Source organism: Ambystoma mexicanum, chromosome 10 (genome assembly GCF_040938575.1).
Source record: "Ambystoma mexicanum isolate Mex_15411 chromosome 10, UKY_AmexF1_1, whole genome shotgun sequence".
NCBI classification, from domain to species: domain Eukaryota; kingdom Metazoa; phylum Chordata; class Amphibia; order Caudata; family Ambystomatidae; genus Ambystoma; species Ambystoma mexicanum.
This window is the reverse complement of record NC_090932.1, coordinates 552,187,462-552,214,508: the sequence shown is the minus strand read 5'-3', so window position 1 is coordinate 552,214,508 and position 27,047 is coordinate 552,187,462. Positions and strand designations below refer to the sequence as shown.

The window sequence follows — 27,047 nt, the reverse complement described above, 5'->3', positions numbered from 1 at the left end:
AAACAGGTTCATCACTTATATATTTAACCTTTATTTCTGGCAAGTCCCTGAGAGATGTCTCTAAGGAAGGAGGTTGGCATTCTCTTGGCCTAGGGGAATAGGCATTCGTCAGAACGTCTAGCTCCTGCCATGACAATTCCAGGACATTAGAAGAAGGGAAAGGAGCTTTGGTTGGTGTTCCTTCCTCTGCTTTCGTAAGACCCGAAAGGATAATCCTGCAAGGGATGGTTAGTGACAACCAGAGTTTCCGGGGTTCCTTTAGGTAGGTGCTCCCAAATATTTTCATGCACGAAATTTCCCAGCCTCTCACCACTTGTTATACTTATAGGCGCAGAAGAGAAATTATGTATAACAAATCTCAACTAATTCCCACAGGAAAGGAGTGGTAGTATTTTCAGGTCTTTCTTTTTGGGAGGCATGACATAGATGGTGGAGCTACTGGGAAAATCTATCTGTACCTCCAAAGAGATCCGGATCTTATCTCTCCCTAGGATTAGATGGTTCTGGGGACACAGAAGATGGTAGATGTTGCCTTCCACCACTCTCCGTTCAGAAAAGATTGCCTTAGGGCTTAGAGGGTAAAATGTCACTCCCATTTTGTAGCCAGAGTATCGGGAGTAGTCTGCCCGGGAGGTTTCCATAGACTTTCTCCCACTGTCAAAGAATGAGTTTCAGGTACTTGGTCTTTTCCTAATTTGTAAGAAATTTGTTCAGGGAGTTGTTGTCTGGACCCTGCAGGCAGTATGTAAAGTCCTAAAGGGTATTGGTCCTCACTCTGGTGGGGTCCTCAACCTTTTTCAGTTGCCTGAATCCCACTGCTGACACAATATGTGAGGAACTCATGGTGGCAAAGGTAAGACAGCAGACACAAGTGATTACAGTTCAAGGGTGTTTATTTATATAATGTGCTGGTTGGAAAAACACCTAATCGAAACCTAAATTTAAGATGGGAGCAAGCGTCAACCATCAAATTAAAAATAAGGCAGTCCTTGTGGCGTATTGTCAAAATAAAAGGTCTATATAATATAAAAAGAGTGTGGGATGGGTTCTTAATAAAGAAAGAAGTGTTCTCAAATAATATGTCAGGATGGGCTTTAGCCAGGGGTCTCCCTTCCCCAAGTTTTGAAAACGGGTTAAGGTGGCAGTCCTGTGCTGTGCACAGCACACACTCGAGATTTCAGCACGAGCTGACAGTTCCTTGGCCAGTAGTAGATTCTTCCCTGGGTAAGTCTTTTGCCACCAGTGACCTAATCGGCTCCAAAATAACAAAACAAAAGTTCCTTTCAAAAGTTTGGTGGTTGATTCCTTCACCCCTGGATCCCCCTTTCCGTCTGGGGTAGTAACTTTGCAGCAATGTGCCGGGTGAATCCAGGCTGGGATATTGGCACTCTTCACTCCCGAGATGGTGGTCAATAAGATCTGGAAGGGACCACACCACCTTGCCTGAAGTGCAGACGTCCTCTGATGGACTTTCAACAGGACCCAGTGTCCTGGCATCAGAGGGTAGCAAGGTTCTGTGCCTGGTTTTGGCACAGCTTCACAAACCTGGGCATGAAGAGATGGAACAGTTTTAATCAACGTGCTACAATAATTCATCAAGGTGTCGTCGTCTAGTGACAGACTTTGCACATGTGGAACTACTAGGTGAGCAGTTCCCATTCTCATGAGCCGACAGTTTATGTTTTTACTGGGGGTTATTTCTCATGGCAAAGTGTCACTTCAACCCCATCTCTTTACACACTTAAGACATCCTTAACTTGAGGTTACCGTTCTGGCGTTCTACACATGCGCTTAAACGCAGGTATAAGGACAGTGGAACTGTCAGGCTGTTCCTAAAGCTTTACACACCTCTGTAATACCCTGACCAGTAAAGTCGGTACCACTGTCACTGTCTATGTAGAGGAATAATCCAAACCGCTGTATAAACTCAGCTAACAACTGTGACAACATCTGCTTTTCTGCAGGGATATGCCTCCACCCACCCAGAAAACACATGTACTATGGCCAAGCAGCAAAGATATGACATGCAGGTGGAGAGCTGTATATAGTCTGGCTGAACATGTTAAAATGGACCTTCCAGTACAGAATTTGCAGACAGCTTTGTGGGCACCGCTCTCCCATACTCTTATGTCCCGTACCCTTTCCTCCATACATTATGGGCGTCCCTTCCAAGGGACGGGAGACGTAACCTTTTTCACCAGAAAAAACCTTCTTCCCATTTAAATTTAGAGGCACGCAGGGGTGCGGCCCAGGGAGCATGAGCTGCCCTGACTCTGCCCTCCGGCGCCACACCTCAGTCCCCTTTTCCGCATCGACAGGAATGGGCCGAATTCACCAGCGCTCCTGGGTTTGGCTTTGGCCATGTAATTCCACGCGCGGATACTTCTTCTCTTTGTCTTCTTTTTTCTCTTTTTATCGTCCAGGTTCTCGGTCCTCAGGTGTCACGCTCCTCCCCTGCGCATGTCGACTTCTACAGGGTTCAGCAGGTGTCCATCCTGCAACAGGCTCTTCCCAACTTCAGACCCCCATGCCCTCTGCCTTGTTGCCTTGGCCCAGACCACGGTTTGCAATCTTGTTCAGCGTGCGACTCGCTGTCATCGAAAGCGCCGAAGAACAGACTAGCCAGGTGGAGGGAGCTCTTTCAGATCGCCTCCAGAGGACCTCAAGAACTTCGTGAAGCATCGAACCAGGCCCATGGTAGGGCCAATATTCTCCATTGCACCCCGCAACGGAGATTCCTTCCCAGGAACTCTCCTGCGTGGGAGGGACCGCCCAGGTCCTACTATCAGCACGTGCACCGAGGCCGCTGCAGCTACCGGCCTCCGGGCCAAGGGATTCTAGTATCCTCCCAGTGACAGTGTTGAGAGACCGGAAGGTTGTTTTACTGGGTATTCACCCGAGGGGCTCCGTCCTTGTACCAGCACCAGGGCTGAGGGGCTACGCCCTAATACCTGCAATACATCCGAGGGGGTGCCAAAACACACCTCTACTGACCCCCGGGTCGAGGGTGTCACACCTACCGGGCCTAGGCCCAAGGAGCCGGGTAGGCCTTGTGATCCACATGCAAGAGTCTTGGAGGAGGCGGATCCCAGCGGGCCGAGCAACATGTCACCGGCACATGGCAGGCAGCTCGACAAAATGGTTGCTGCAACAGAAAGAGGCACCCGTCCAATGCCATTCCAGGAATTCGGTGAAGAATGAGTGTCAAGGTGGGACTGGCCTCAACCAGGTACGGGGCCTGAAGTCTACCCCTCATTTGCGCAGGGCAGCTTTCCTTTGGGTCCGTATGGGCAGGGTACGCAGCAACTCCAGCAGCCTCTCTCTACCGCATCAGCACCCCCTGCCACCTCCTCAGTCAGTGAAGAGGGTTTCTTCGAGCGGTTCCTCTGCCTCATGAAGTCACCTCGGATGGGCGTTATCCTCAAAGATGCCACCACGGCAGTCCTTCCCACAATGCTAGTGGCACCACAGATGCCTCTGTCGGCAGCCCAGGCCCCGCCGCAGCCGCCTCCTCCGGCTCCCCAGCTGACTCCTCAGCCTCCGGCCGTGGTCCCTGTACCCCAGCCTCCGGCACCAACTACTCCTCCTCCTCAGGATCCCCCAAATCCACAGGATACGGATGAGGAGGAGGATCCGGACACGCCATCCTCTGCCAGGGCCTTACACAAATATCTTGCTGGCCTTGCAAAGTATCTGGGCCTACCCCAACCCGAGGTCGAGCAGCCGGCAGAGGGGGTTCTGGCGGAAGTCCTCACACGAGGCCCGTCTGCCAAATCTGGAATTCCTATGCATACCGATGTAGTCTCCCTGGCCAAAAAGGGCTGGCTCAAACCCTACTCAGCCCAGCCAGTCAATTGACGCCTGGGCGCCAAGTACAGGCAGATGGAGGGGGATACACTCTTGCTTTCGGCCCATCCTCAACCACACTCCTCTGTGATCGCTGCAGCATCACTAAACTCCAAGCATCAGTCGTCCTCAGCCTCCTCCTCTGTGGCACTGCTAGGCAAGGAGGAGAAGATCTTGGAGGCATATGGCAAGAAACTCTATTCCAACGCTTCCTTACATCTGCGTCAGGCCAACACCAATGCCAGGCTGGCTGCCGCCAACCAAAGATTATGGCGGGAAATTGCAGACTTCCTCCTGGAACTCCCCACCCAGAGCCAATCACGCTTCAAGGCAGGGCTAGCCGAGGCCAAGCTGGTGGCACATGACCTCATGGAATCCACTGTGGCCCATATTGACACCTCTGGCCGTGCCATCTGTATCGCCACGGACATGAGAAGGACAGTCTGGCTCTGGGCAACAAACTTTCACCCAGACATCCAGGAATGCATACTAGATCTTCTGTTCGAGGGGCGGGGAGGGGGCCTCTTCTACTCCTCCACGGACGAAGAGCTGGACAAAAAGATAAACAGCTCACAAACGGCCAAGTCTTTATCCATCTTTACAAAGACCACGGCCAAATCGTACACCCAATCTCAGCAGGGCTCAGATAGGGGTCGTACGTACGGAGGGTTCTGCGGCTTCCAGGAATGTAGATCCAGACAGCCGGACCGCTCGCCATCTTAAAACTGGCTCAAGCAACAAAAAGGGGGGGAGGGAGTAAGGGCTTTTTCCACTCCCCCTCCTCCGCGTCAGCCTCCGAGGGAAAGAAGGCATGACACACCCCTTCGAGGCCACGTGTCTCCGGTGGGGGGCAGGCTTGCTCTCCATGCACATTTCTGGTGCCAGAATTTCGCGGACCATTGGATCCACTCCGTAGTATCCACGGGGTACCACCACCCTATCCCCAGCCTCTCCTCCCTCCTCCCCTCCACTCCCACAGGGTGGGACAGCAATTCCTTTGGCGGAGATCCGGTAGCTCGTAGAGAGCCAGGCAGTGGAGGAAGTCCCAGCCTCCCAGAGAGGCTTTGGCTTTTACTCCAGGATTTTCGCCATTCAGAAGAAGAACCAGGCGGGCCTGACAGTTGTGCTGGACCTTTCCACCTTCAACCTCTCCTTACCCCTGCAAAAATTCAAGATGGTTACACCAGCTTTTATAGCGGAGACATTGGACAAGGGAGACTGGATGTGCTACCTGGATCTGAAGGACGCGTACCTACACGTCCCGATTTGGCAGCCCCATCGTTCTTTCCTACGGTTCAGGATCATGGGCTACCATTTTCAATACAAGGTCCTTCCTTTTGGCCTCAACTCGGCCCCCAGGGTCTTTACCAGGCTCATGAATGCAGTGGAGGCCCTCCTCAGAGCGCAGGCCCTCCACATCTACCCATACCTCGACGGCTGGCTTGTCGGGCTACATCTCCGGAAGCGGTTCACCACTCTTCCCATGCCCTTATGAACACACTGCACGATCTGGGCTTCTCGCTCAATCTCAAGAAGACACAGCTGCACCCAACTCTGACATTCTTGGGCCTCATCTGGGACACGTGCTCCGAGAAGGTATTTCCGTCGGAGGACAAAATCTCGGCATCAAGAGGGCCACCGTCCACTTCTTCAGCAGAGAAGCGACCTCAGCATGGTGGTACCAACATCTCCTGCGTCTACTGGTAGCGGTCCTATTAGTCGTTCCGCACACAAGACTAAGGATGAGGAGGATTCAGCTGAACTTTGCAGCCTCATGGAGCCAGGAGTGGGGCTCTCAATCCGAGATGATCAACGTTCCTCCATTTCTCCACCCAGACCTGACTTGGTGGTCCAGAGACTGCCACCTACGGATGGACAAGCCATTCCAGCCGCCCACTATGCAGGCCACCATCACCACGGATTCCTTGCTCAAGGGCTGGTAAGCCACGCTGGACGATCTCTCGTTCCACGGCACCTGGACTCGACAGGAGCAGGAATACCATATCAATTGGCTAGAGCTGAACGCCATCTGGCTGGTACTCAGGGCATTTCTACCACTTCTCAGGGGCAAGGTTGTCCTCATCCAAACGGACAACTCGACCAGCATGTACTATGTCAACAAGCAGGGTGGCACCAGATCCCCTCCTCTGTGCAGCCTAGTGATCAGCATGTGGGAGTGGGCCCTGAAAAATGACATTTACCTCACAGCAGTCCACCTCCCGGGGAATCCAACCTGGAAGTGGACAGGCTCAGCAGGCTGGGAGCAGACAATTTACGAGTGGCAGCTAAACAACCTTGTTATTCAGGAGATCTTCAACAGGTGGGATCACCCCCAGGTGGAACTCTTTGCCACCTGGCACAACAAGAAGTGTCCCCAGTTCGCATCCTGGCATGGTCAGGGCCCCGGCTCTCTGGGCGACGCATTTCACCTCCAGTGGACCGGCATGAAAGCCTACACCTTTCAGCCCCCTCCCCTGATTCACAGAGTAATTTGCAAAATCATGGAGTCTCACCAACTCCTAATCATTCTAATAGCTCCATGGTGGCCGGCCAGGCCATGGTTTTTCGGAGCTGCTCAGTCTCTCGGAAGTGCCCCCGATTCACCTCCCGACGGACCCAGCACATCTTCTGGCACAGCAGGAGGGCAGCAGTCATCCACCCTGCGCCAGGGAAACTAGCTCTCACAGCTTGGCCTGTGACAGGCTGAGGTACAGGTAACTCTTCAGCACCTCAGCCTGTCACAGGCCAATCTGGAGATCATACAAGGCGCCAGGAGCAAGGCTACCAGGGCCCAGTAAAAAAGCAAATGGACCGGATTCTGTCACTGGTCAGACTCCAAGGGAATCGACCCCCTGGCGTGCACCTTGGACGATGTGCTCTCCTTTCCGGCGCACCTCGCCAACTCAGGCCTGCAGATGGACACCTGCCGCACATGCCTCGCAGCCATCGGGGCTTACAGGAACTCGGAGGAAGGCATCTTCTCCTCCTCCAATCCTATCATCAAGAAACATCTGACGGGACTTGCAAGGCTCTACCTGCCCGTCAAGAGACCGCACCCGGTGTGGGACCTTAACATAGTCCTGGCTTCGCCCTGGCCAATGGCGTCCGTGGACATCAGGCTGGTCACCATCAAGACGGCCTTACTAGTCGGCCTCACCTCGGCTCGTAGAGTCAGGGAAATCCAGGCGCTGGTTGCCTCGGAACCATATACTACCTTTCACAAGGACAAAGTAGTCCTGCAGACACACCCGGCATTTCTGCCCAAGGTTCTGTCTGCTTTCCACCTAAATGAGGAAATAGTCCTTCTCCAGCATGGGGTATGGCATGGATTCACATGCTCATGAATATTCCCCGGCGTCAGGCTGGGAATCCTCGGTAAAGAAAAAATCAGTTTCAGTTTAGTTTCTGAACTGTCTTTCTCCTAACAACCAATCACTGGTCTCTGGGTCATACTGCCCCCAGCCAATGACTGCCCTCTACCTAAGCCCCTCCTCTGGCAGCCATCTTCAGATTTTTACCAGACGTTCATGTTGGGAGTCCTCGTGCTGTAGCTCTCGAGCCTTTTCCGTGTATTGTGTTTTTTCAGAGAATTTTCTCAAATTTTTTCGGGCAATTGGTCCTCAAGCTCCACCGATTCATCATCCGATTAACGGGGACCCATTTTCTGAAGCTTCTATGCCCCTCAAGGGCACATTTTAGTCAAACTTCACTTCTTGGAGGATTCCAGAAGATACTTGAGGCCTACACCGTGTGGAGATGGCCGACGACAAAGGAGACTTGACGCCTCTGTTTAGGATCTGCCCAGGATGTGGACTACAGAACATCTTCAAGGAGGATGGGCACTCCCGGTGCCTTTACTGCCTACACTCAGACAAATCGCATGTGGAAAAGGCCTGTGCATTCTGCAAGGACATGTCCTCCTGCACCATGAAGGACCGTCACAAACGGCTCTCTGAGTGGCTGGAGACAAAGAACCCGGCGGCAGGTGAGCCCCGGAAACGCTCTTCTCCCAAGAGAAAATCTGAGCGGTCGTCTAAGTCCTTTGAGGGCGCTCCGGTGACGGGTGCCCAACATAAGACAAAGTACCGCAAGTCCACGGGACCTGGGAGCGCCGTGGGTACCGGCTCCTCGGCAGCCAGGCTGGGCGCAGCTTCGTCGACGGCGTCAACCATGAGCCAACGCTCCGGCTCAGCAAAGAAAAGGAAGTCGGAGCACCCGGGTAAGCTTCAGGAGAAGGCCCGGTTGACTCTGACAGAGAAAGCCAAGGGGGAGCGAGGCACTGACCCTCCCCCCACGGTGAAGGCCTCAGATGCGCCCAAGGTCCTGAAGGCCCAGATTCACCAGGCTAAAGCATTGATTGAGGGAGTGGTGACGTCCCTGGCGAAGGCTGCAGATGCGGGTTCCCAGGGGGCATCCGCCAAGACGAGAGTTTCCCTGCCCGCCCGGAGCGAATCATCATTCGTGCCCGGAGCGAATCATCATTCGTGCCCATTGAGAAGACTCCCGTAAAGATGCCGATCATCTCCCTGAGACCATCGTCCCTGGCTGAGAAGAAGGGGGGGGGCGCAGTGGTCCAGCTAGACTCGGAGATCTCTTCCGAGGAGGAACTTTCAGGCCTGATTGTGCCTGAGAAGAAGAGCGTCGAGGCAGGGCCCTACGGGAAGGACCCCGACGAGGCGGATGGGGAGAGTGATGAGGGAACTGACGAGGAACGGCAAGGCGGGGAGGAACCGCCGATACTCCCGTCACAACCGCCCCCTACTCCACCGACGGACAGATCGGAGGACATCCTACAAGCTTTCCACATCCTATGCACAGAGATATGGACATAGCTGCCCATGCCGATGGGCGACCTGGCGCCTGGACCGTCAGAGGATCCACCAACTAAGAGGAGACGAGTCCACCCTCCACCACTGTACCATTCCTCCCCTCCTTCCCCTCCGCCGAGGGACGAGACGGAGCTGGATATGGCGACGACGGGTACGGACAACGGCGGCAACGACAGAACAGATCTCCCGTCACCGGTATCCAGGGCTTCTCCCCATAATGAGATCGGATCCTTCCACGCAATTTTCTCTAGGGCTTCGGAGCGGTTTCAGCTCAATCCCGAGGAAAAGAAGAAGGAGGCTTTCCTTTATCAGCAACGAGAGACCAAGCAGAAGATCGTCCTCTCGATCCCTCTGTTGGACGACATTTAGGACGAAGGGCTGTTCCTTCTGAAGAACCCATCCTCGACCCTGGCGAGGAGAGACTGGTACGAGAAGAAATACTGGGTTCCAGCCTCTGCACCGAAGTTCTCAGAGCGTAATCTTCCCCGGACTCGGTGGTCTCAGCGGCAGCCAGGAAGAAATCTGCGGGGTCGGCGGCTTCGACTTCTACTTCCCCACCGGACGGCGAGGGAAGGAGGCTAGACGCCATGGGACGGCCAACGCTCTCGCCATCATGGCCCGGCTACGACAGGGAGCTGCGGTTTAAAATCCCCCCTCTCCTGGATTTCCTCCCAGATGACAAGAGGGCGGAGGCCCTTGAAATCCTTCAAGAAGGCGAGGTGGCTTCGGACCATGCCATCAGGGTGGCCATGGATATCGCCGACACCGGTTTCCGACAGATGGGCAACAGCGTTTGCCTTCGCCGGCGTGGTTGGCTCAAAGCCACCAACTTCCGTTAGGACGTCCCGACAAGGGTATTGGACATGCCCTTCGACGGGGACAACTTGTTTGGCAAGGCGGTGGATGAGTCGCTGCAGGCCATCAAGGCAGACTCTGAGACCTCATGTGCCTTGGGCATGCTCCAACAACAATGATGGCCATCCTTTCGGGCTTCCGGAGGCAAGTCAGGTGCCTCCAAAGGATTCGGCAGCAGCTTTTCCTCATAATGTCAAGCGGCCCGTTCTTCATCCCAGGAGGCCTACAGAAGATGCAGCAAGGCCGGAGGTAATCGTCGTCATCGCCAAGGGGCCCAAGGTGGGACGGCCTCGGCGAAGCAGGACTGCACCGGCCAGGACGTCGGGCCCCCGCACGAGCACCCCGGTGGGAGGCCGGCTGGCGAACATCATCGGCGTGTGGAAGTCCATCTCCACCGACAGTTGGGGGCTGGATGCCCTGGCACACAGATACACCCTGGAGTTCCAAAGGAAGTGTCCCTGTTTTCCATCTGTGGCCAGAAAAGAAAACCACATTCCACAACTACTTCTAGAGGTACGAGCGATGCTGAAAAGGGGCGTGATAGAGCTCGTCCCGAAGAGGCTCCAGGGCTCCAGAGTATACTCACGGTATTTCCTCGTCTGGAAGAAGACCAGCGTTTGGCGACCCCTTCTAAATCTCTGCTGCCTCAACAGATACATCAAGTCACAGAAGTTCCGGATGGTCACGCTCCAGCACGTGCTGTGCTGGGACAGCTGGAGGAAGGAGACTTCCTGTCGTCGCTATACTTGGAGAATGCTTACTTCATCATCTCCATACACAAGGGACATCGAAAGTTTCTGCGTTTAGTGGTCCAAGGACAGCACTATCAGTTCAAGGCCCTTCCCTTCGGTTTGAAGTCAGCGCCAAGGGTCTTCACCAAGTGCCTGGCACCGGTGGCGGCGCGGGGATCCACGTCTACTCCTACCTGGATGATTGGCTCATCCGAGCAAAGTCAAGGGAACTCGCCGTCGAACACACATCGAGGACCGTCCGCCTGCTCATGGAACTGGGGTTCTCGATAAACTATGCTTGGTGCCATCGCAGGACTTTCAGTTCCTGGGAGCCAGACTCAACACGGTGGCGCGACTGGCTTCACTGTCGGAAGAGAGGATAAAAGCCATCCTGGGCATGGTACAACGGCTGTTGACCATGGAAGTTGCCAGGTTGAGGTCCATCAAGTGCCTGCTCGGCATGATGTTGTCATGCAACTACCTTGTACGGCTGTGCAGGTTGCGGATGTGGCCGCTGCAGGAGTTCCTCGACGCCCGTTGGATACAAGTGTCGGGAAGCTTTGAGGACATGATCACCCTCAAGGAGACATTCTGTCGAGTGATCCGGTGGTGTGGCGCCCGCATGCATTTCGCGGCGGGAATGGACTTTCAGACCCCAGCGCATCAGGAGACGGTGGCGACGGATGCCTCCCTGGAGGGATGGGGCGCGCACACCTGAAATCTCCACGCAAGAGGCCTTTGGCTCCCGGAGGAGAGGTCGTTGCACATCAACGTCCTGGAGCTCTGGGCTATGTTTTGGGCCCTCAGGTCCTTCCTTCCATCCCTCAAGGGCAAGGTGGTGCGGGTCTTCACCGACAACACCACCACGATGTTCTTCATTCAGAAGCCGGGGACACCAGATCCCCAGCTCTCTCCAAGGAAGCGCAGGATCTATGGCACTGGGCTGTCGCCCAAGGGATGTTCCTGGTACCCTTTCATCTAGCAGGAGTGAAGAACACCATTGCTGACTCAATCAGCAGGGAACTGCGCTCTTGCCACGAGTAGGAACTTTGGCAGGATCAAGTTGATCTTCTATTCCGACGATGGGGCAATCCCTAGATCGATCTGTTTGCGACGGCGACGAACACCAAGTGCCGGAGGTTCACCAGCAGGTTTCCCCAGCCGGGGAGCATGGGGGATGCATTCTCCTTCCCCTGGGACGGCCTGTTCCTCTATGCGTTCCCGCCGTTGCCCTCGCTTCTGCGACTCATCAGGCAACTCAGACGGTCCCGGTGCAGGATGATCCTCAACGCACCGGCGTGGCCGAGACAGATATTGTATCCCGGACCTTCTGGACATGTCAGCGTCCCCTCCAGTCACGCTTCTGGCACACGCTGATCTTCTTGCCAGGGAAGGAGGCGCGATCCTGCACCACGACCCAGGGTCGCTGAACCTGCAGGCCTGGCTCCTGCAGCACTAGAGTTCGGAGGATACGAGATCTGGCGGATTGCAAGGAGGTGCTTGCCAAGGCCAGGGCTTCTTCGGCTCTTAAGTGCTATGGACATAAATGGAAGAGGTTCACCGTCTGGTGCCATGCACAGAAGATAAACCCTCTACAGATTACGTGCTGCCATACTTGCTGTCGCTGGCCAAGGCGGGGCTGGCGCACCCCTCCATCAGAATTCATCTGGCAGCTATCTCCCGCTGTACCAGAACTCTGGGGCGGTCATCGCTGTGGTCTTATCGCCTTGTTAAGGAGTTCATGAAAGGACTTTTCTGCTCGTTCCCACCGGTGAAGGCTCTGGCGTGGGAGCTCGATGTGGTGCTGACTAGGCTCCTGGGTCCTCCGTTCGAGCCTCTGCATTCGGCACCTCTGAAATTCCTATCGTGGAAGACAGCGCTTCTTGTGGCCATCACCTCCGCACGATGAGTGGGAGAGATCCAGGCCCTCTCATGTAAGCCTCTGTACTTGACATTCTACGAAACTAGGGTCGTGCTGAGGACACACCCTTCCTTCATGCCCAACGTGGCGTCGGACTTCCATCTCAATGAGCCCTTGGTGTTGCTTGTTTTCTTCCCGTCGCCTTCGTCGCCGGTGGAGAGGACTTTGCACTCGCTGGATGTGGCTAGAGCGCTGCAGTTCTACGTGAACCGCACAAAGAGTTTTCGGAAGACATCACAGCTGTTTGTGAACTTTGGCCTTGTGAACCAAGGGAAGGCCCTCTCCAAGACCAGAGCGATCGCTGCAACTACGGCGTTCCTATCTGGTGCGCCCCTGCTGGACATCTGCAGGGCTGCTACGTGGGGGTCGACACACACCTTCACGAGATTCTACTGTGTTGACCGGGATTCCAGGGAGGAGTTCAGAATCGGCCAAGCAGTCCTGCACAACCTGTTCACTTGAAGGTGATCCTGGTGAGGAGGTAAGAGATGCTTAATGTTGAGATGTTGAAATGCTTAATGTTGAGCCTTGCCACCTCCCATGGTTGTGCATGTGTGTACTGCTATGTACTGCTATGTATTATTTATTCATGAGCATGTGAATCCATGCCAGAGCCCATGCTGGAGAATGACCAAGTTACTTACCTGTAACTGTTGTTCTCCAGCATGGGACTGGCATGGATTCACATGCAAACCCTCCCGCCTACCCCTCTGCGGCTCTTCTCTTGGTCCTACTGCCACTTTACGTGCTACCAAATCTGAAGATGGTTGCCAGAGGAGGGATTTAGGTAGAGGGCAGTCATTGGCTGGGTGCAGTATGATCCAGAGACCAGTGGTTGGTTATTAGGAGAAAGACAGTTCAGAAACTAAACTGAAACTGATTTTTTCTTTACCGAGGATTCCCAGCCTGACGACAAGGAATATTCATGAGCATGTGAATCCATGCCAGACCCATGCTGGAGAACAACAGTTACAGGTAAATAACTTGTTCCTTACTCCTCCTTCCTGACTCCTCCCCACCCTTCCTTCTCTCGCAGTGCACCACACTCCTTCTACTCCTTGTCTCCATCCTTTGATATTATTAACACTACTTCTCTTACTCTCCTCCTACTCTTCCTACCACTCATGCACCCCTAGTACTGCTTTTATACCACTCCTCCTCCTCCACTATTACTCTGCCTCCACACCACTACCACTCCCACAATACTACTACTCCCACACTACTAATCATCCTCCCACACTATTACAACTCCTCTACCCTCACTACAACTCCTCCTCCCTCACTGATAAAACTACGTCCCCCACACTATTAAAATTCCTCCTCCCACAGTACTAAACATTCTATCACTCCCCCCACTTCTGTAACACCACTCACCTTTCACTCACCCACTCACTACACAGATACCCCTTACACTATTTTAAAGTAGCTCCATTTGCTACACAGATGTTCCCTCACAATGCAGTACACCTGCACTCACTAAACCAATACCTCACCTTCTCAAAATATAGTCTTCACAGACCACCCCACCATTCCTCCTCCTGCTGGTCTCTTGGTTCTCCTCCACTCCTGACTGGCCCTGGATAACCCACAACTTCCTGTTTCCTGTCCCCTTCTTCATTTTCTCCCTTCTTCTGCTGTGATTGGTCAGCTCTCCCAGGCCAATCTCCGTCTGTCTTTTCCCATCTGGGCGTTTGTGTGACAGAAAATTCATAAAAAGGGGCTAAGCCCTACTCTTTCTCTCTGCTCGGGACTGCTACAGGTTATAGATGACGGCCGTGATCCAAATGTTCCAGTTCATTTTATGGGGCCAATATTAGGCGTCCCTTTTGTCCATCTTTCTCTGCTGTCTCTCTTGATCCCTGTATCAGCAACCTCTCTTTTACATACTAGCCCATAGGAGCATCAGCCTGCCCATTTTCCATACGATCTTCTCTACTTTACCTATCCCTTACTGCACCAGCCTGTCACTGACTCTGTTCACTTTCTCCTCTCTTCCTACAGATCTTCTACCTCCGGTTTTGCTAGAAGTGGAATATGTAGACGAGCACAGTATCTCCATCTCATGGCAGCCTCCTGTGGATTCTGCAGGGCAAGAGGTGCACGATGGATATGCAGTGACATACTCTGCCTTTGACAGCACTTTTCGGCGGACAGACTTCGTGGAGAGGAGCCGCACTTCCCATCAGTTGCGAGCATTGACAGCTGGCATGGCCTACAACATCTCGCTCTTTTCAGTCAAACGCAACATGAACAACAAGAATGACATAAGCCAACCAGTCACGTTTGTCACACGCACACGTAAGTGACCACAGATTTAGAAAGAAAATTCCCATACTTGCATGCAGAGGTTATCTGATGTATTTGAACACTACCACTGCATTGCTCTTCCTTTTCACAGTCCTCTATTGCCCCCTAAAATGTTTTCCATTGGGCCTCATTACAAGTTTGTGAATTTTAACCGGCCCCTGGCAATGGGGAAATACAGGGCCATTACCACCCTGGCAGACCCTGTATTTCCCCATTGCCAGGGGCCGGAAACTTTTACTACCCATTCCCATTGAGCCTATATGGCTCAATGGGAATGGGTAGTAAAAGTTTGCAAGTGGTTACAAGTGGTTTGCAAGTGGGTATGGGGAGGCCGGTGCATCCGACCTCCCCATTCCCATAGGGCTCAATGGGAATGGGGAGGTCGGATGCACCGGCACCATTCAGAATGGTGCCGGTGCATCCAACATGCTCTGCTCGTGGTGCCGTTCCAACATGCTCTGCTCGTGGTGCCGTTCCGCCCGGCAGGTCAGTCCTGGTGGGTGAAAAGGCACCTGCAAGCAGAACTCGTAGTTTGCCGGTCCGGTAACTACGGTACCAGCAAGCTTACCGGTACCGTAGTTACCGAACCGGAAAACTTGTAATGAGGCCCATTTTATCTTTTAACTTCTCCCAAAAGGCAGGCCAACTTTTTAGAGTGGACTCAAGGGTCACTTGTGAGTTGTCCATACTCATATGCCTCACCCACCCAAAATGTACATACTTGCATAACCACACCAACCAGCATAAAAAGGATACAATGTGCTATCATCCCAACACATTTTATATTTGTATTGATTGAATTCCATCAAGGCGCTGAACAGTGAATAAAAGCGGCACAAACACATTTGAATATGGCAAAAAAGAAAAAATCAGAAAAGTACACAAATTAGGCCTTTGAAGGTAAATGATTTTACAGAGCCTTGCAGAAAAGATAAGAGGTAGCAGAGTGAATGGGAAGAGGGAGAGAATTCCAGAATTTGGGAGCGAGTAAAGAAAAGGACCGAAAGCAGGATTAAGTACAGAAGGGTTTGGGAACAGCGAGAAAGTGAAGATGTTCAGAACGAAAAGAACATATAAGGGATGGAGGCAAGGGAGTCAAGATGTGAAGGGTCGAGACGATGAAGACATTTATAGATTATGCAAATAAAATGAAATAAAATTCGCTAATCAAAAGAGGGAAGGAAGCAGAGTGTAGATGGGTCAAAATGGAGGCACGAGCAGGAAGAGAAAGTATAAGATGAATAGAAGAGTTATAAATTGAATAGAGAGGGGCACGGAGGCAGGGCGAAAGACTGATCAGAATAAAGGAGCAATAGTCAAGTCGGGAGAAGACAAGAGAGAAGATAACAAGTTTAGTGGCTTGAGGAGATAAAAAAGGACAGGCAGGCTGCATATTAAAGAGGCTTTAGCGACAAGTACAAGCAGTCGTTGAAATATGAATGGAAAAGGAAAGTGAGGAGTTGAAGATGACGACAAGAGTTTTTGTTGTCAGGGCGGGGATAAATTCAGGTGGGAAATAAATACCCAAGGGTAGACAGAGAGAGGAGGAGTGGGAGCAGCAAATAAGAGAAGTTCAGTTTTGGCAGGGTTTTGATGCAGAAAATGGGTATGCGCCCATTGTTTGATGGAGGAGAGGCAAGCAGACACATTAGTATGAAGAGAGTTGGAAAAGATGAGAAAGAAAAGAATAATTGGGTGTAATCAGCATAGCGGTGAGGGGGAAGGATTGAAAGAAGATATGAGTTGAGGGAGATTGTATAAAGAGAATCTTAAATGCAATACCGATATCTAAAATAATAGTTACCAATGAATTTATGGTGTACACAACCAACTTGAACTTGTTAAAAAAAAGTATTTTAGCTTCTCCTCTGTTGCCTATCTTAAACTCTACAGTGTCAGGCATAGATGATGCAGATGGATCAGATATTGGTGGGGTTTTGTTTGAGCCAGATGGGAATGTTGACATCCACACACACAATTACAGGCACTTGACTATCTGTTAACCTCACTTGTCAACCTCTGTGAAGAACTATATAAGACTTCTACAGACAATGCTGCTTCATTATATCATTGAACAATTAGGTAACCGCAGACCTTTGATGAGTGTAGCTTGTGCGATATCTGATTCTATCGCTGTGGAGCCAGTTGAAGAGTGTACTTCTATTCTGCCCAAATCTTTGGGCTCCTCTTTGGCCTTAGTAAACATACAATGACTCCTTTGCGTAAAATCAATATCTCTGAGCCTAAGAAATGTGCAATGAGGAAATTATTATTATCTCTGATTCTTGCAGTCCTACCTCAGCACAGTGTGATGAGTACAACACCAGAGACCCTTGGCCCAGTTCTTGTTTTCAGGTCAAAAATCATCATAAAAGCAAAAAGCCCCTTTAGAGCCATCGCAAAACATCAGCGAGAAAACAAAAGATGAATAGAAATACAGCCAAAATCTCTGGATCTTGCCTGAGCTCCGAATCTTTACAGCTGATTACTAATAATCTTGGTTTATGAGACATCATCACTCAGAACGAGACCAATGAGAAGGGTAATGACAAAAAGGGGGAAGAAAAGTGAAAAAAGGCAAACAAAAGCACCCAGTTGCTAAATTTCCCAAATCTATCCCCTCATCTGTTAGGAGTGATTTTCGGCTTTACTTGCCTTCAAAGGACCCCTCCATACCTACTTCTAATAGCACCCTGCAACTCTTGGAACACCTCCCTGGTGTTCCAGGCAATGCCTCGTTGGGTTTCGAAGGGCTAGAGAGGATCTTCCGACTGGAAGAAGATGCTACTTCATTGCCTAAGGGTTTACGGTCAGACAGCCATCCCTTTGAAATAGTCTCACTGTCCCATATTCTGAAAAAGGATGTTGCTAGGGCTGATTATTCAGATAAGTCGGCTAATGATAAGTCTTCTGCTTTTTCAAGGTCAGACCCCGGTTGTCGAGCAGACTTAACAGAAGAGAATTAGTATTTATCTTCTTGTATTTCTTTCTTCTCTGAGGACATCTTGGACTTTGTCTTTACTTTTAAAGCTGAATTTGTGCAACATGGTTATGACTGTTATTTGGGATATGTTCTAGGCCCATAAGATGACCAGAACAACAAAGTCAATGTAGCCTGCCAATCAGCGCTCCCTCAAAATCAGTCATGTAGTAGCACTTGCCAATTTATCTATTGCTTAAGTAGTTAGACCATTGCATAATAAGTAAACAGTGATAGGACAAATATTTAGTCACAAGAGTAAACAGTCCATGTCAATCAGAAAATATATTTAATAAACAAAATGGACACTGCACGCCAACACGTGTTTCAGCCCTCTCCGGGCCGTCCTCAGGGCGTATTTGTTGTTACAATGATCAGTGTTCTGATAAAGAGCATAAATAAACCATGCCCATTTGCATAGAAATAATGGGTAAACAAATTATTGCCATTTTGCAATAAACAGTTTTTTACAAGGACGAAATTGGTCCATCATAGTTTGAAACAAACATAATCCAAAAGAAACGTATGCAATATAAGTATAAATCCAATGTCAGCGAGGAGAGAGAGAGAAAAAGGGGTTATCAAGGATAAGGGGTCAGGGGAGAAAGGAGAGAAAATTAAATTGGCAAGTTAGAAATAATTTAATATTGTACATACATTCATTATTAGATTTCCAAATTCCTAACCATAAAAACCCATTTAGAGAACTGGTTATTTGTATGGCTAGGTAGTTGCAACTAATCGGACGAGTGGACAGTCCATAACAATAGTGTACCTGATTTTAATCCATTAAAAAAGTAACAAATTCCATCCAACTCTAATGGATGTATTTGCTGATGCCTGCGAGGAAATACAATTATATGTTGTAGCTTAATAGGTAAACTGTGTACTGGAATAATATAGCCACTGCAGCTGCGAAATTCTACAGTAGCAAACTCTACAAAGCGCTTACCTAAGGTGAGGTAGCTTGATAACGGGGAGTTTGCTTAATGGTCCTGGCTTCTCGAATATACGAACAAGTTCTGAAATGTGCGAGTACAAGAAAACACTATTGTAAGTAACACGGGATAAATGGGTCCACTGTGTACTTGAATAATATAGCCACTGCAGCTACGAAATTCTACAATGACAAACTCTACAAAGCGCTTACCTAAGGTGAGGTAGCTTGATTATGGGGAGTTTGCTTAACGGTCCTTGCTTCTCGAATATACGAACAAGTTCTGAAATGTGCGAGTAAGAAGACACTATTGTAAGTAACTCGGGATAAATGTTTATAATTGCAAAGATTCCAAATTCTACTATTTGAACGGAGCACTAACCTTTAAACGCCTAAATGCGTGTGCAGCTCGGCAGGTTTCTGCCGTCTGTCTCCGGCTTCCTGGAAGGAATGTGGGTGTGACTGTGATGGCCTATAGTTACTCAGCCAGGCTATTTAATGGCTTTGGTCATGTGACCATCCTGTTGCCGTTGCCTGGCAACTCAGGCGGTGTGAGGGGAATACTCAAGTTAGGTAGGAAGTCAATTGAGATTTAAAGAAAAGCATTTGTACAATTGTCCCTTGGTTTACGAACGTAACCGAACAGGGGTGTATTGAAATTAGTTTGAGTGCATCTCTTAGCGTTCTTACATTTGCGCTAGTTTATGAACTAATTGTAGGATTCGAGAATTTGTTATTACTGAGTGTTTTCACTCAAGAAAGGTATCGGATGTATACATGTTAATAGGCGCACTATGGCTCCTACGGTATAATAAAGTATAATTAGTTGGTTTTATGGTAATGATAGTGTAATTTGTTAATTAATCTCAGTTAGGCAAACTAGCCGTATTTGGTGTAAAGCTAGCGGGAGTTGAAGGAGACCGGGTTATTGTTCTAGGTCATGGTTTGACGTGAGAGTACCAATAGAAAGGTGCAATAAATATTGCATTTAGAAATAGACCTAGTTAGGATCAGTGATTCAGTATCTTGCGGTTAGATTTTTTTGGATAAGTATAATTATTCTAGTTCTGAAATGGGTCAGGTAAATATGAATAAATAAGAAAAGGTTTTATGAGTATTAACCCTCTAGTTAGCTGAATTGCCATGAAGAAATTAAGGAGTGGTAGGTCGATCAATTGGCCCAATGGTAACTGACGTGTCATAATTAAATTGTAAATGGACAGTCCACCCTTCCGTGTTGCTACACCTGCCACTACAGGATCGCAACATCTTTGAACATTAAATAAAGATTTAAACATACAATATCAGAGAAAAACATTAAGTTCGTGTTCTTGATTGAGTCCAAGTAGAACGCATCTGAGTCTACAAATCATTCGGGCTTCCGCTTGTCGTAGATAGAGTTCTCGATTACCACCTCTGGCATGCGGTTTTATGTGTTGTAGTCCTACAAATCTGATGTCCTTTCTATGTGCCAGTTGGTGTTCTTGTTGCCAGTGTCTTGCAAATGGTAGATTAATGTCTTGGCTGTTAAGGTTTGCAAGGTGTTCTCTGATTCTTACCCTCAGTTCTCTGATGGTACTGCCTACGTAAACTTTCTTGCAGACACATATAATTCCATACACAATATATTTAGAGCGACAATTCATGAAGTCCGTAATTTTGAAATTTAGATTGCCATGGCAAGAAAATATTTTAGTTGGCGATAGGGCAAATTGACAGAAATTACAAGTTCCACATTTGTGGAATCCATTAGGTTTGATGTTCTGTGTGAGCCAGTTAGACTGTCTGTCGGAACCAGATTTCATAAAAGAGGGACACAGTAAATTTCTAAGTGTAGGAGCTCTAGAGAAAATTATTCTAGGTTTCTCAGTGATGTGAGTCTCCAAATCTGGATCCAAATGTAAGATATGCCAGTGTTTGTTGAAAATATGATATATAAATTGGGAGTCACTGCAATATTTTGTTATGAAGTTCACATGTTGTGGAAATTCAGCCAGTTTTTTGGACTGGATAAGTAAAGCAGATCTTGTGATTGTTTTCACATTTCTAAGTGCATGGTTAATGTTGGTTTGCGTGTAGCCTCTTTCTTGGAATCTGGTTCCTATAGCCTTACATTCTAAGCAAAAGTTCACGTCTTGACTGCAATTTCTCCTAGCTCTAAGGAATTCCCCTCGAGGAATATTGTCAATCACATTTCTTCTATGGTTACTTTTTGCATGCAAGATAGAGTTGACTGCAGTTATTTTACGAAATGTACTGGTTTGTAAAGTTTGATTATCAACATAGATTCTAAGATCTAAAAACTCAATTTCGATAGTATCGATATGACCTGTGAAGTGTATCCCAAATTCGTTGCGGTTCAGGTATTGCATAAATTCTTGAAACTGCTCTGGTGTGCCTGCCCATATTGCAAAAACATCATCTATGTATCTTCTCCAAATATGAATATACTCAATATATGGGTTGTTGTAGAACACGTATAGGTCCTCAAAATATGCCATGAAGAGGTTTGCCAAAGCTGGAGCATATTTGGCTCCCATGGCAATTCCCTTGGTTTGGGTATAATACTCATCGTTAAAAATGAATTGATTGTGATTTAGTGTAAAGTCAACCAGATTCTTCAACATTTGTACATGAGTTGCATGTGATGCTGAGTGCAGTCTAAAGACGTAATCCAATGTCTTAATCGCTAGCGAGTGATCAATTGAGGTGTACAGGGCAGTAACATCAAGAGTAACCAGATGGTAATGCGATTTCCATACAATATTGTTCAGGATCTGTAAGACATGAGTTGTGTCTTTAAGAAAGGCCGGAATTTTTGGAACTAGGTCCTTAATACAGGAATCAATATAGGTTGCTAAATTCTCTGTGACCCCCCCCTTGTCCGCTCATTATAGGTCTCACTGATGGGAGACTATCAAATGGTTTATGTATCTTGGGTAATAGGTACAGGGTAGGCATAAGTGGTGTGGTGTTAGTGAGAAAGGATTTCTCCTCATCCGTGAGCATCCCTTTTAGGTGCCACTCACCAATCAAGCTTTTAAGTTCTTGAACTGTTTGAGTTGTCGGGTTACTCATCAGTTTACGGTAACAACCAGGGGTATCTAGGTGTGCTTGTGCCATTCTAATATAGTCCGTTTTATTGAGGATAACTATGTTACCCCCTTTGTCTGCCTCCTTAATCACAATGGAATTATCACCCGAGAGCTCATAAAGTGCCTCTTGTTCTGTTTTGGTAAGATTAGGTTTTTTACTGAAAAAGTCCTTATTTTGACCATCTATATATTGGTGAATTTCCCTGGTAATAGACCTGTAGAACACATCTATAATATTATCCCCTGAAATGGGTGGCATGAATTTAGATCTGTTCTTATGTTCAGTTATATCCATATTGCGTTGGTGTATCCCTAGGTCTCTTTGAATATCACTGATAGATTGGGCATTGTCCGTAGTAAGGTTCGCCAGAAGGTGTACATTTTCAATCTCTTGTATGCTTTTGTTACTGATCGGTGGTAATGAAATTTGTTGTTGGAAGAATACTGGTTTATTGTGAAAGTACTTTTTCAGTTTCAGTTTTCTAGTAAATTTATAGAGGTCTATTTGGACCTCAGTCATATTGGCTTTCGAGCTGGGTGCAAAGGAAAGGCCATAATTGAGAACATTGATCTGTTGCGGTGATAGTTGTTTGGCAGAGAGATTAATGACTAGGTTTTGAGGATTGGCCTTGGTTTGGATGTTTTGAGACTTGATCTGGTAAATCTTTTCCTTATGTCTCCTGTTCCCTCTCCTCTTAGCTCCTCTTCCTCTTCCTCCTCTGACGTTGTTGGGGTGGTTGATATATTGGGGCCTAAAGGGAGTGTTTTCTGAAAACGTACATTTTTGTAATTAGTATTGGGATTCTGAGCGTTGCCCTTTTTGAATCTTTTAATTTCAGCCAAAAAGCCTCTTCTATTATGACGTTTTTCCTCAGATATTTCATCTATGTTGTGGATCCCTGCTACATTCGTTGTTGATGGTTCCTGATCAGAGTCAGGATCTGATGTAACTGGTGAAGTGTTAGGAGTTTTGATGTGTGATTGGTCTCCATCATACTTAGTCTGAAATGTGTAGACTCTGTCATTGATATAGTCTCGTTCATCACGATAAAATTTCCTAAATTTCCTGATTTTGATATCGTCTTGGTAATCTTCTAAGATACTGTGCATTTTCTCATAATTTCTGTCTTTAGAAGCTGCAGCGTTAGACATTTCTGAGATTTCTTTTTGAACCTGAGCAATTTCAGCGGTTACTCTGGTATGTTCCCTCTCAGCGTGTTGTACAAGGATTTTCATCATGTTATCAGAACTCACAGTGAGGTTAGCTTCCCAATCTGAAGCAAGATCTTGGTCATCATGATGATTAAAATCTGGGAATATAAGTATTCGTAAGCCCCTGGGAATGATATCTTGTTTAAGGTAGTTTTTCAATGATACTTGTTCCCAGTACTTATTGATTTCTTTTTTACTTAGGCGCTCCAATTTCATAAATTTTTGAACCAATGTTTCGGTTTTTTGCAACCGGTTTTTGAAGGGATTACTGTCTGTGCCACGCGGGGCAAAAAGGGCAGCGCTGTCCTCATCACGATTCTGTAAATATTTAGCCATCTTCAAGGTGGCAGTCAGGGTTAATTAGTGGGTATTGTGCTGCACTCCCGGGGAAAGATAACCGTAATAAATAGATTCCGAGAAAAAGTCCCCAATGTGGGTAGGTGCGCGCACCCTTATTGATTAAGTGTTTGAGAGGTTTGCAGCAGTGGCAGTGCTTAGAAGGGTAAGTTCTCGGTACCCCTTCGTATACAGAAGAGAACAACAAAGTCAATGTAGCCTGCCAATCAGCGCTCCCTCAAAATCAGTCATGTAGTAGCACTTGCCAATTTATCTATTGCTTAAGTAGTTAGACCATTGCATAATAAGTAAACAGTGATAGGACAAATATTTAGTCACAAGAGTAAACAGTCCATGTCAATCAGAAAATATATTTAATAAACAAAATGGACACTGCACGCCAACACGTGTTTCAGCCCTCTCCGGGCCGTCCTCAGGGCGTATTTGTTGTTACAATGATCAGTGTTCTGATAAAGAGCATAAATAAACCATGCCCATTTGCATAGAAATAATGGGTAAACAAATTATTGCCATTTTGCAATAAACAGTTTTTTACAAGGACGAAATTGGTCCATCATAGTTTGAAACAAACATAATCCAAAAGAAACGTATGCAATATAAGTATAAATCCAATGTCAGCGAGGAGAGAGAGAGAAAAAGGGGTTATCAAGGATAAGGGGTCAGGGGAGAAAGGAGAGAAAATTAAATTGGCAAGTTAGAAATAATTTAATATTGTACATACATTCATTATTAGATTTCCAAATTCCTAACCATAAAAACCCATTTAGAGAACTGGTTATTTGTATGGCTAGGTAGTTGCAACTAATCGGACGAGTGGACAGTCCATAACAATAGTGTACCTGATTTTAATCCATTAAAAAAGTAACAAATTCCATCCAACTCTAATGGATGTATTTGCTGATGCCTGCGAGGAAATACAATTATATGTTGTAGCTTAATAGGTAAACTGTGTACTGGAATAATATAGCCACTGCAGCTGCGAAATTCTACAGTAGCAAACTCTACAAAGCGCTTACCTAAGGTGAGGTAGCTTGATAACGGGGAGTTTGCTTAATGGTCCTGGCTTCTCGAATATACGAACAAGTTCTGAAATGTGCGAGTACAAGAAAACACTATTGTAAGTAACACGGGATAAATGGGTCCACTGTGTACTTGAATAATATAGCCACTGCAGCTACGAAATTCTACAATGACAAACTCTACAAAGCGCTTACCTAAGGTGAGGTAGCTTGATTATGGGGAGTTTGCTTAACGGTCCTTGCTTCTCGAATATACGAACAAGTTCTGAAATGTGCGAGTAAGAAGACACTATTGTAAGTAACTCGGGATAAATGTTTATAATTGCAAAGATTCCAAATTCTACTATTTGAACGGAGCACTAACCTTTAAACGCCTAAATGCGTGTGCAGCTCGGCAGGTTTCTGCCGTCTGTCTCCGGCTTCCTGGAAGGAATGTGGGTGTGACTGTGATGGCCTATAGTTACTCAGCCAGGCTATTTAATGGCTTTGGTCATGTGACCATCCTGTTGCCGTTGCCTGGCAACTCAGGCGGTGTGAGGGGAATACTCAAGTTAGGTAGGAAGTCAATTGAGATTTAAAGAAAAGCATTTGTACAATTGTCCCTTGGTTTACGAACGTAACCGAACAGGGGTGTATTGAAATTAGTTTGAGTGCATCTCTTAGCGTTCTTACATTTGCGCTAGTTTATGAACTAATTGTAGGATTCGAGAATTTGTTATTACTGAGTGTTTTCACTCAAGAAAGGTATCGGATGTATACATGTTAATAGGCGCACTATGGCTCCTACGGTATAATAAAGTATAATTAGTTGGTTTTATGGTAATGATAGTGTAATTTGTTAATTAATCTCAGTTAGGCAAACTAGCCGTATTTGGTGTAAAGCTAGCGGGAGTTGAAGGAGACCGGGTTATTGTTCTAGGTCATGGTTTGACGTGAGAGTACCAATAGAAAGGTGCAATAAATATTGCATTTAGAAATAGACCTAGTTAGGATCAGTGATTCAGTATCTTGCGGTTAGATTTTTTTGGATAAGTATAATTATTCTAGTTCTGAAATGGGTCAGGTAAATATGAATAAATAAGAAAAGGTTTTATGAGTATTAACCCTCTAGTTAGCTGAATTGCCATGAAGAAATTAAGGAGTGGTAGGTCGATCAATTGGCCCAATGGTAACTGACGTGTCATAATTAAATTGTAAATGGACAGTCCACCCTTCCGTGTTGCTACACCTGCCACTACAGGATCGCAACATCTTTGAACATTAAATAAAGATTTAAACATACAATATCAGAGAAAAACATTAAGTTCGTGTTCTTGATTGAGTCCAAGTAGAACGCATCTGAGTCTACAAATCATTCGGGCTTCCGCTTGTCGTAGATAGAGTTCTCGATTACCACCTCTGGCATGCGGTTTTATGTGTTGTAGTCCTACAAATCTGATGTCCTTTCTATGTGCCAGTTGGTGTTCTTGTTGCCAGTGTCTTGCAAATGGTAGATTAATGTCTTGGCTGTTAAGGTTTGCAAGGTGTTCTCTGATTCTTACCCTCAGTTCTCTGATGGTACTGCCTACGTAAACTTTCTTGCAGACACATATAATTCCATACACAATATATTTAGAGCGACAATTCATGAAGTCCGTAATTTTGAAATTTAGATTGCCATGGCAAGAAAATATTTTAGTTGGCGATAGGGCAAATTGACAGAAATTACAAGTTCCACATTTGTGGAATCCATTAGGTTTGATGTTCTGTGTGAGCCAGTTAGACTGTCTGTCGGAACCAGATTTCATAAAAGAGGGACACAGTAAATTTCTAAGTGTAGGAGCTCTAGAGAAAATTATTCTAGGTTTCTCAGTGATGTGAGTCTCCAAATCTGGATCCAAATGTAAGATATGCCAGTGTTTGTTGAAAATATGATATATAAATTGGGAGTCACTGCAATATTTTGTTATGAAGTTCACATGTTGTGGAAATTCAGCCAGTTTTTTGGACTGGATAAGTAAAGCAGATCTTGTGATTGTTTTCACATTTCTAAGTGCATGGTTAATGTTGGTTTGCGTGTAGCCTCTTTCTTGGAATCTGGTTCCTATAGCCTTACATTCTAAGCGAAAGTTCACGTCTTGACTGCAATTTCTCCTAGCTCTAAGGAATTCCCCTCGAGGAATATTGTCAATCACATTTCTTCTATGGTTACTTTTTGCATGCAAGATAGAGTTGACTGCAGTTATTTTACGAAATGTACTGGTTTGTAAAGTTTGATTATCAACATAGATTCTAAGATCTAAAAACTCAATTTCGATAGTATCGATATGACCTGTGAAGTGTATCCCAAATTCGTTGCGGTTCAGGTATTGCATAAATTCTTGAAACTGCTCTGGTGTGCCTGCCCATATTGCAAAAACATCATCTATGTATCTTCTCCAAATATGAATATACTCAATATATGGGTTGTTGTAGAACACGTATAGGTCCTCAAAATATGCCATGAAGAGGTTTGCCAAAGCTGGAGCATATTTGGCTCCCATGGCAATTCCCTTGGTTTGGGTATAATACTCATCGTCAAAAATGAATTGATTGTGATTTAGTGTAAAGTCAACCAGATTCTTCAACATTTGTACATGAGTTGCATGTGATGCTGAGTGCAGTCTAAAGACGTAATCCAATGTCTTAATCGCTAGCGAGTGATCAATTGAGGTGTACAGGGCAGTAACATCAAGAGTAACCAGATGGTAATGCGATTTCCATACAATATTGTTCAGGATCTGTAAGACATGAGTTGTGTCTTTAAGAAAGGCCGGAATTTTTGGAACTAGGTCCTTAATACAGGAATCAATATAGGTTGCTAAATTCTCTGTGACCCCCCCTTGTCCGCTCATTATAGGTCTCACTGATGGGAGACTATCAAATGGTTTATGTATCTTGGGTAATAGGTACAGGGTAGGCATAAGTGGTGTGGTGTTA

At 47.2% G+C, this 27,047-nt stretch overlaps 1 protein-coding gene across 11 annotated transcripts in view; it reads left to right on the top strand.

The window, feature by feature from the left end:
• SNED1 (sushi, nidogen and EGF like domains 1) overlaps positions 1 to 27,047 on the top strand; it is a 3,218,914-nt gene that overhangs the window by 2,282,544 nt on the left and 909,323 nt on the right. For 10 of the 11 annotated variants that reach the window (XR_011276037.1, XR_011276036.1, XR_011276038.1 and 7 more), the window contains exon 13: positions 14,184 to 14,480. The exons of the other annotated variant lie outside the window; for it this stretch is intronic. Coding sequence is in view for 6 of the 10 variants with exons in the window: in XM_069618133.1 (XP_069474234.1) it covers positions 14,184 to 14,480 (297 nt within the window). In the remaining 4 variants the exon portion in view is untranslated. The remainder of the gene's footprint in view (positions 1 to 14,183; positions 14,481 to 27,047) is intronic. 11 annotated transcript variants of the gene reach the window in all.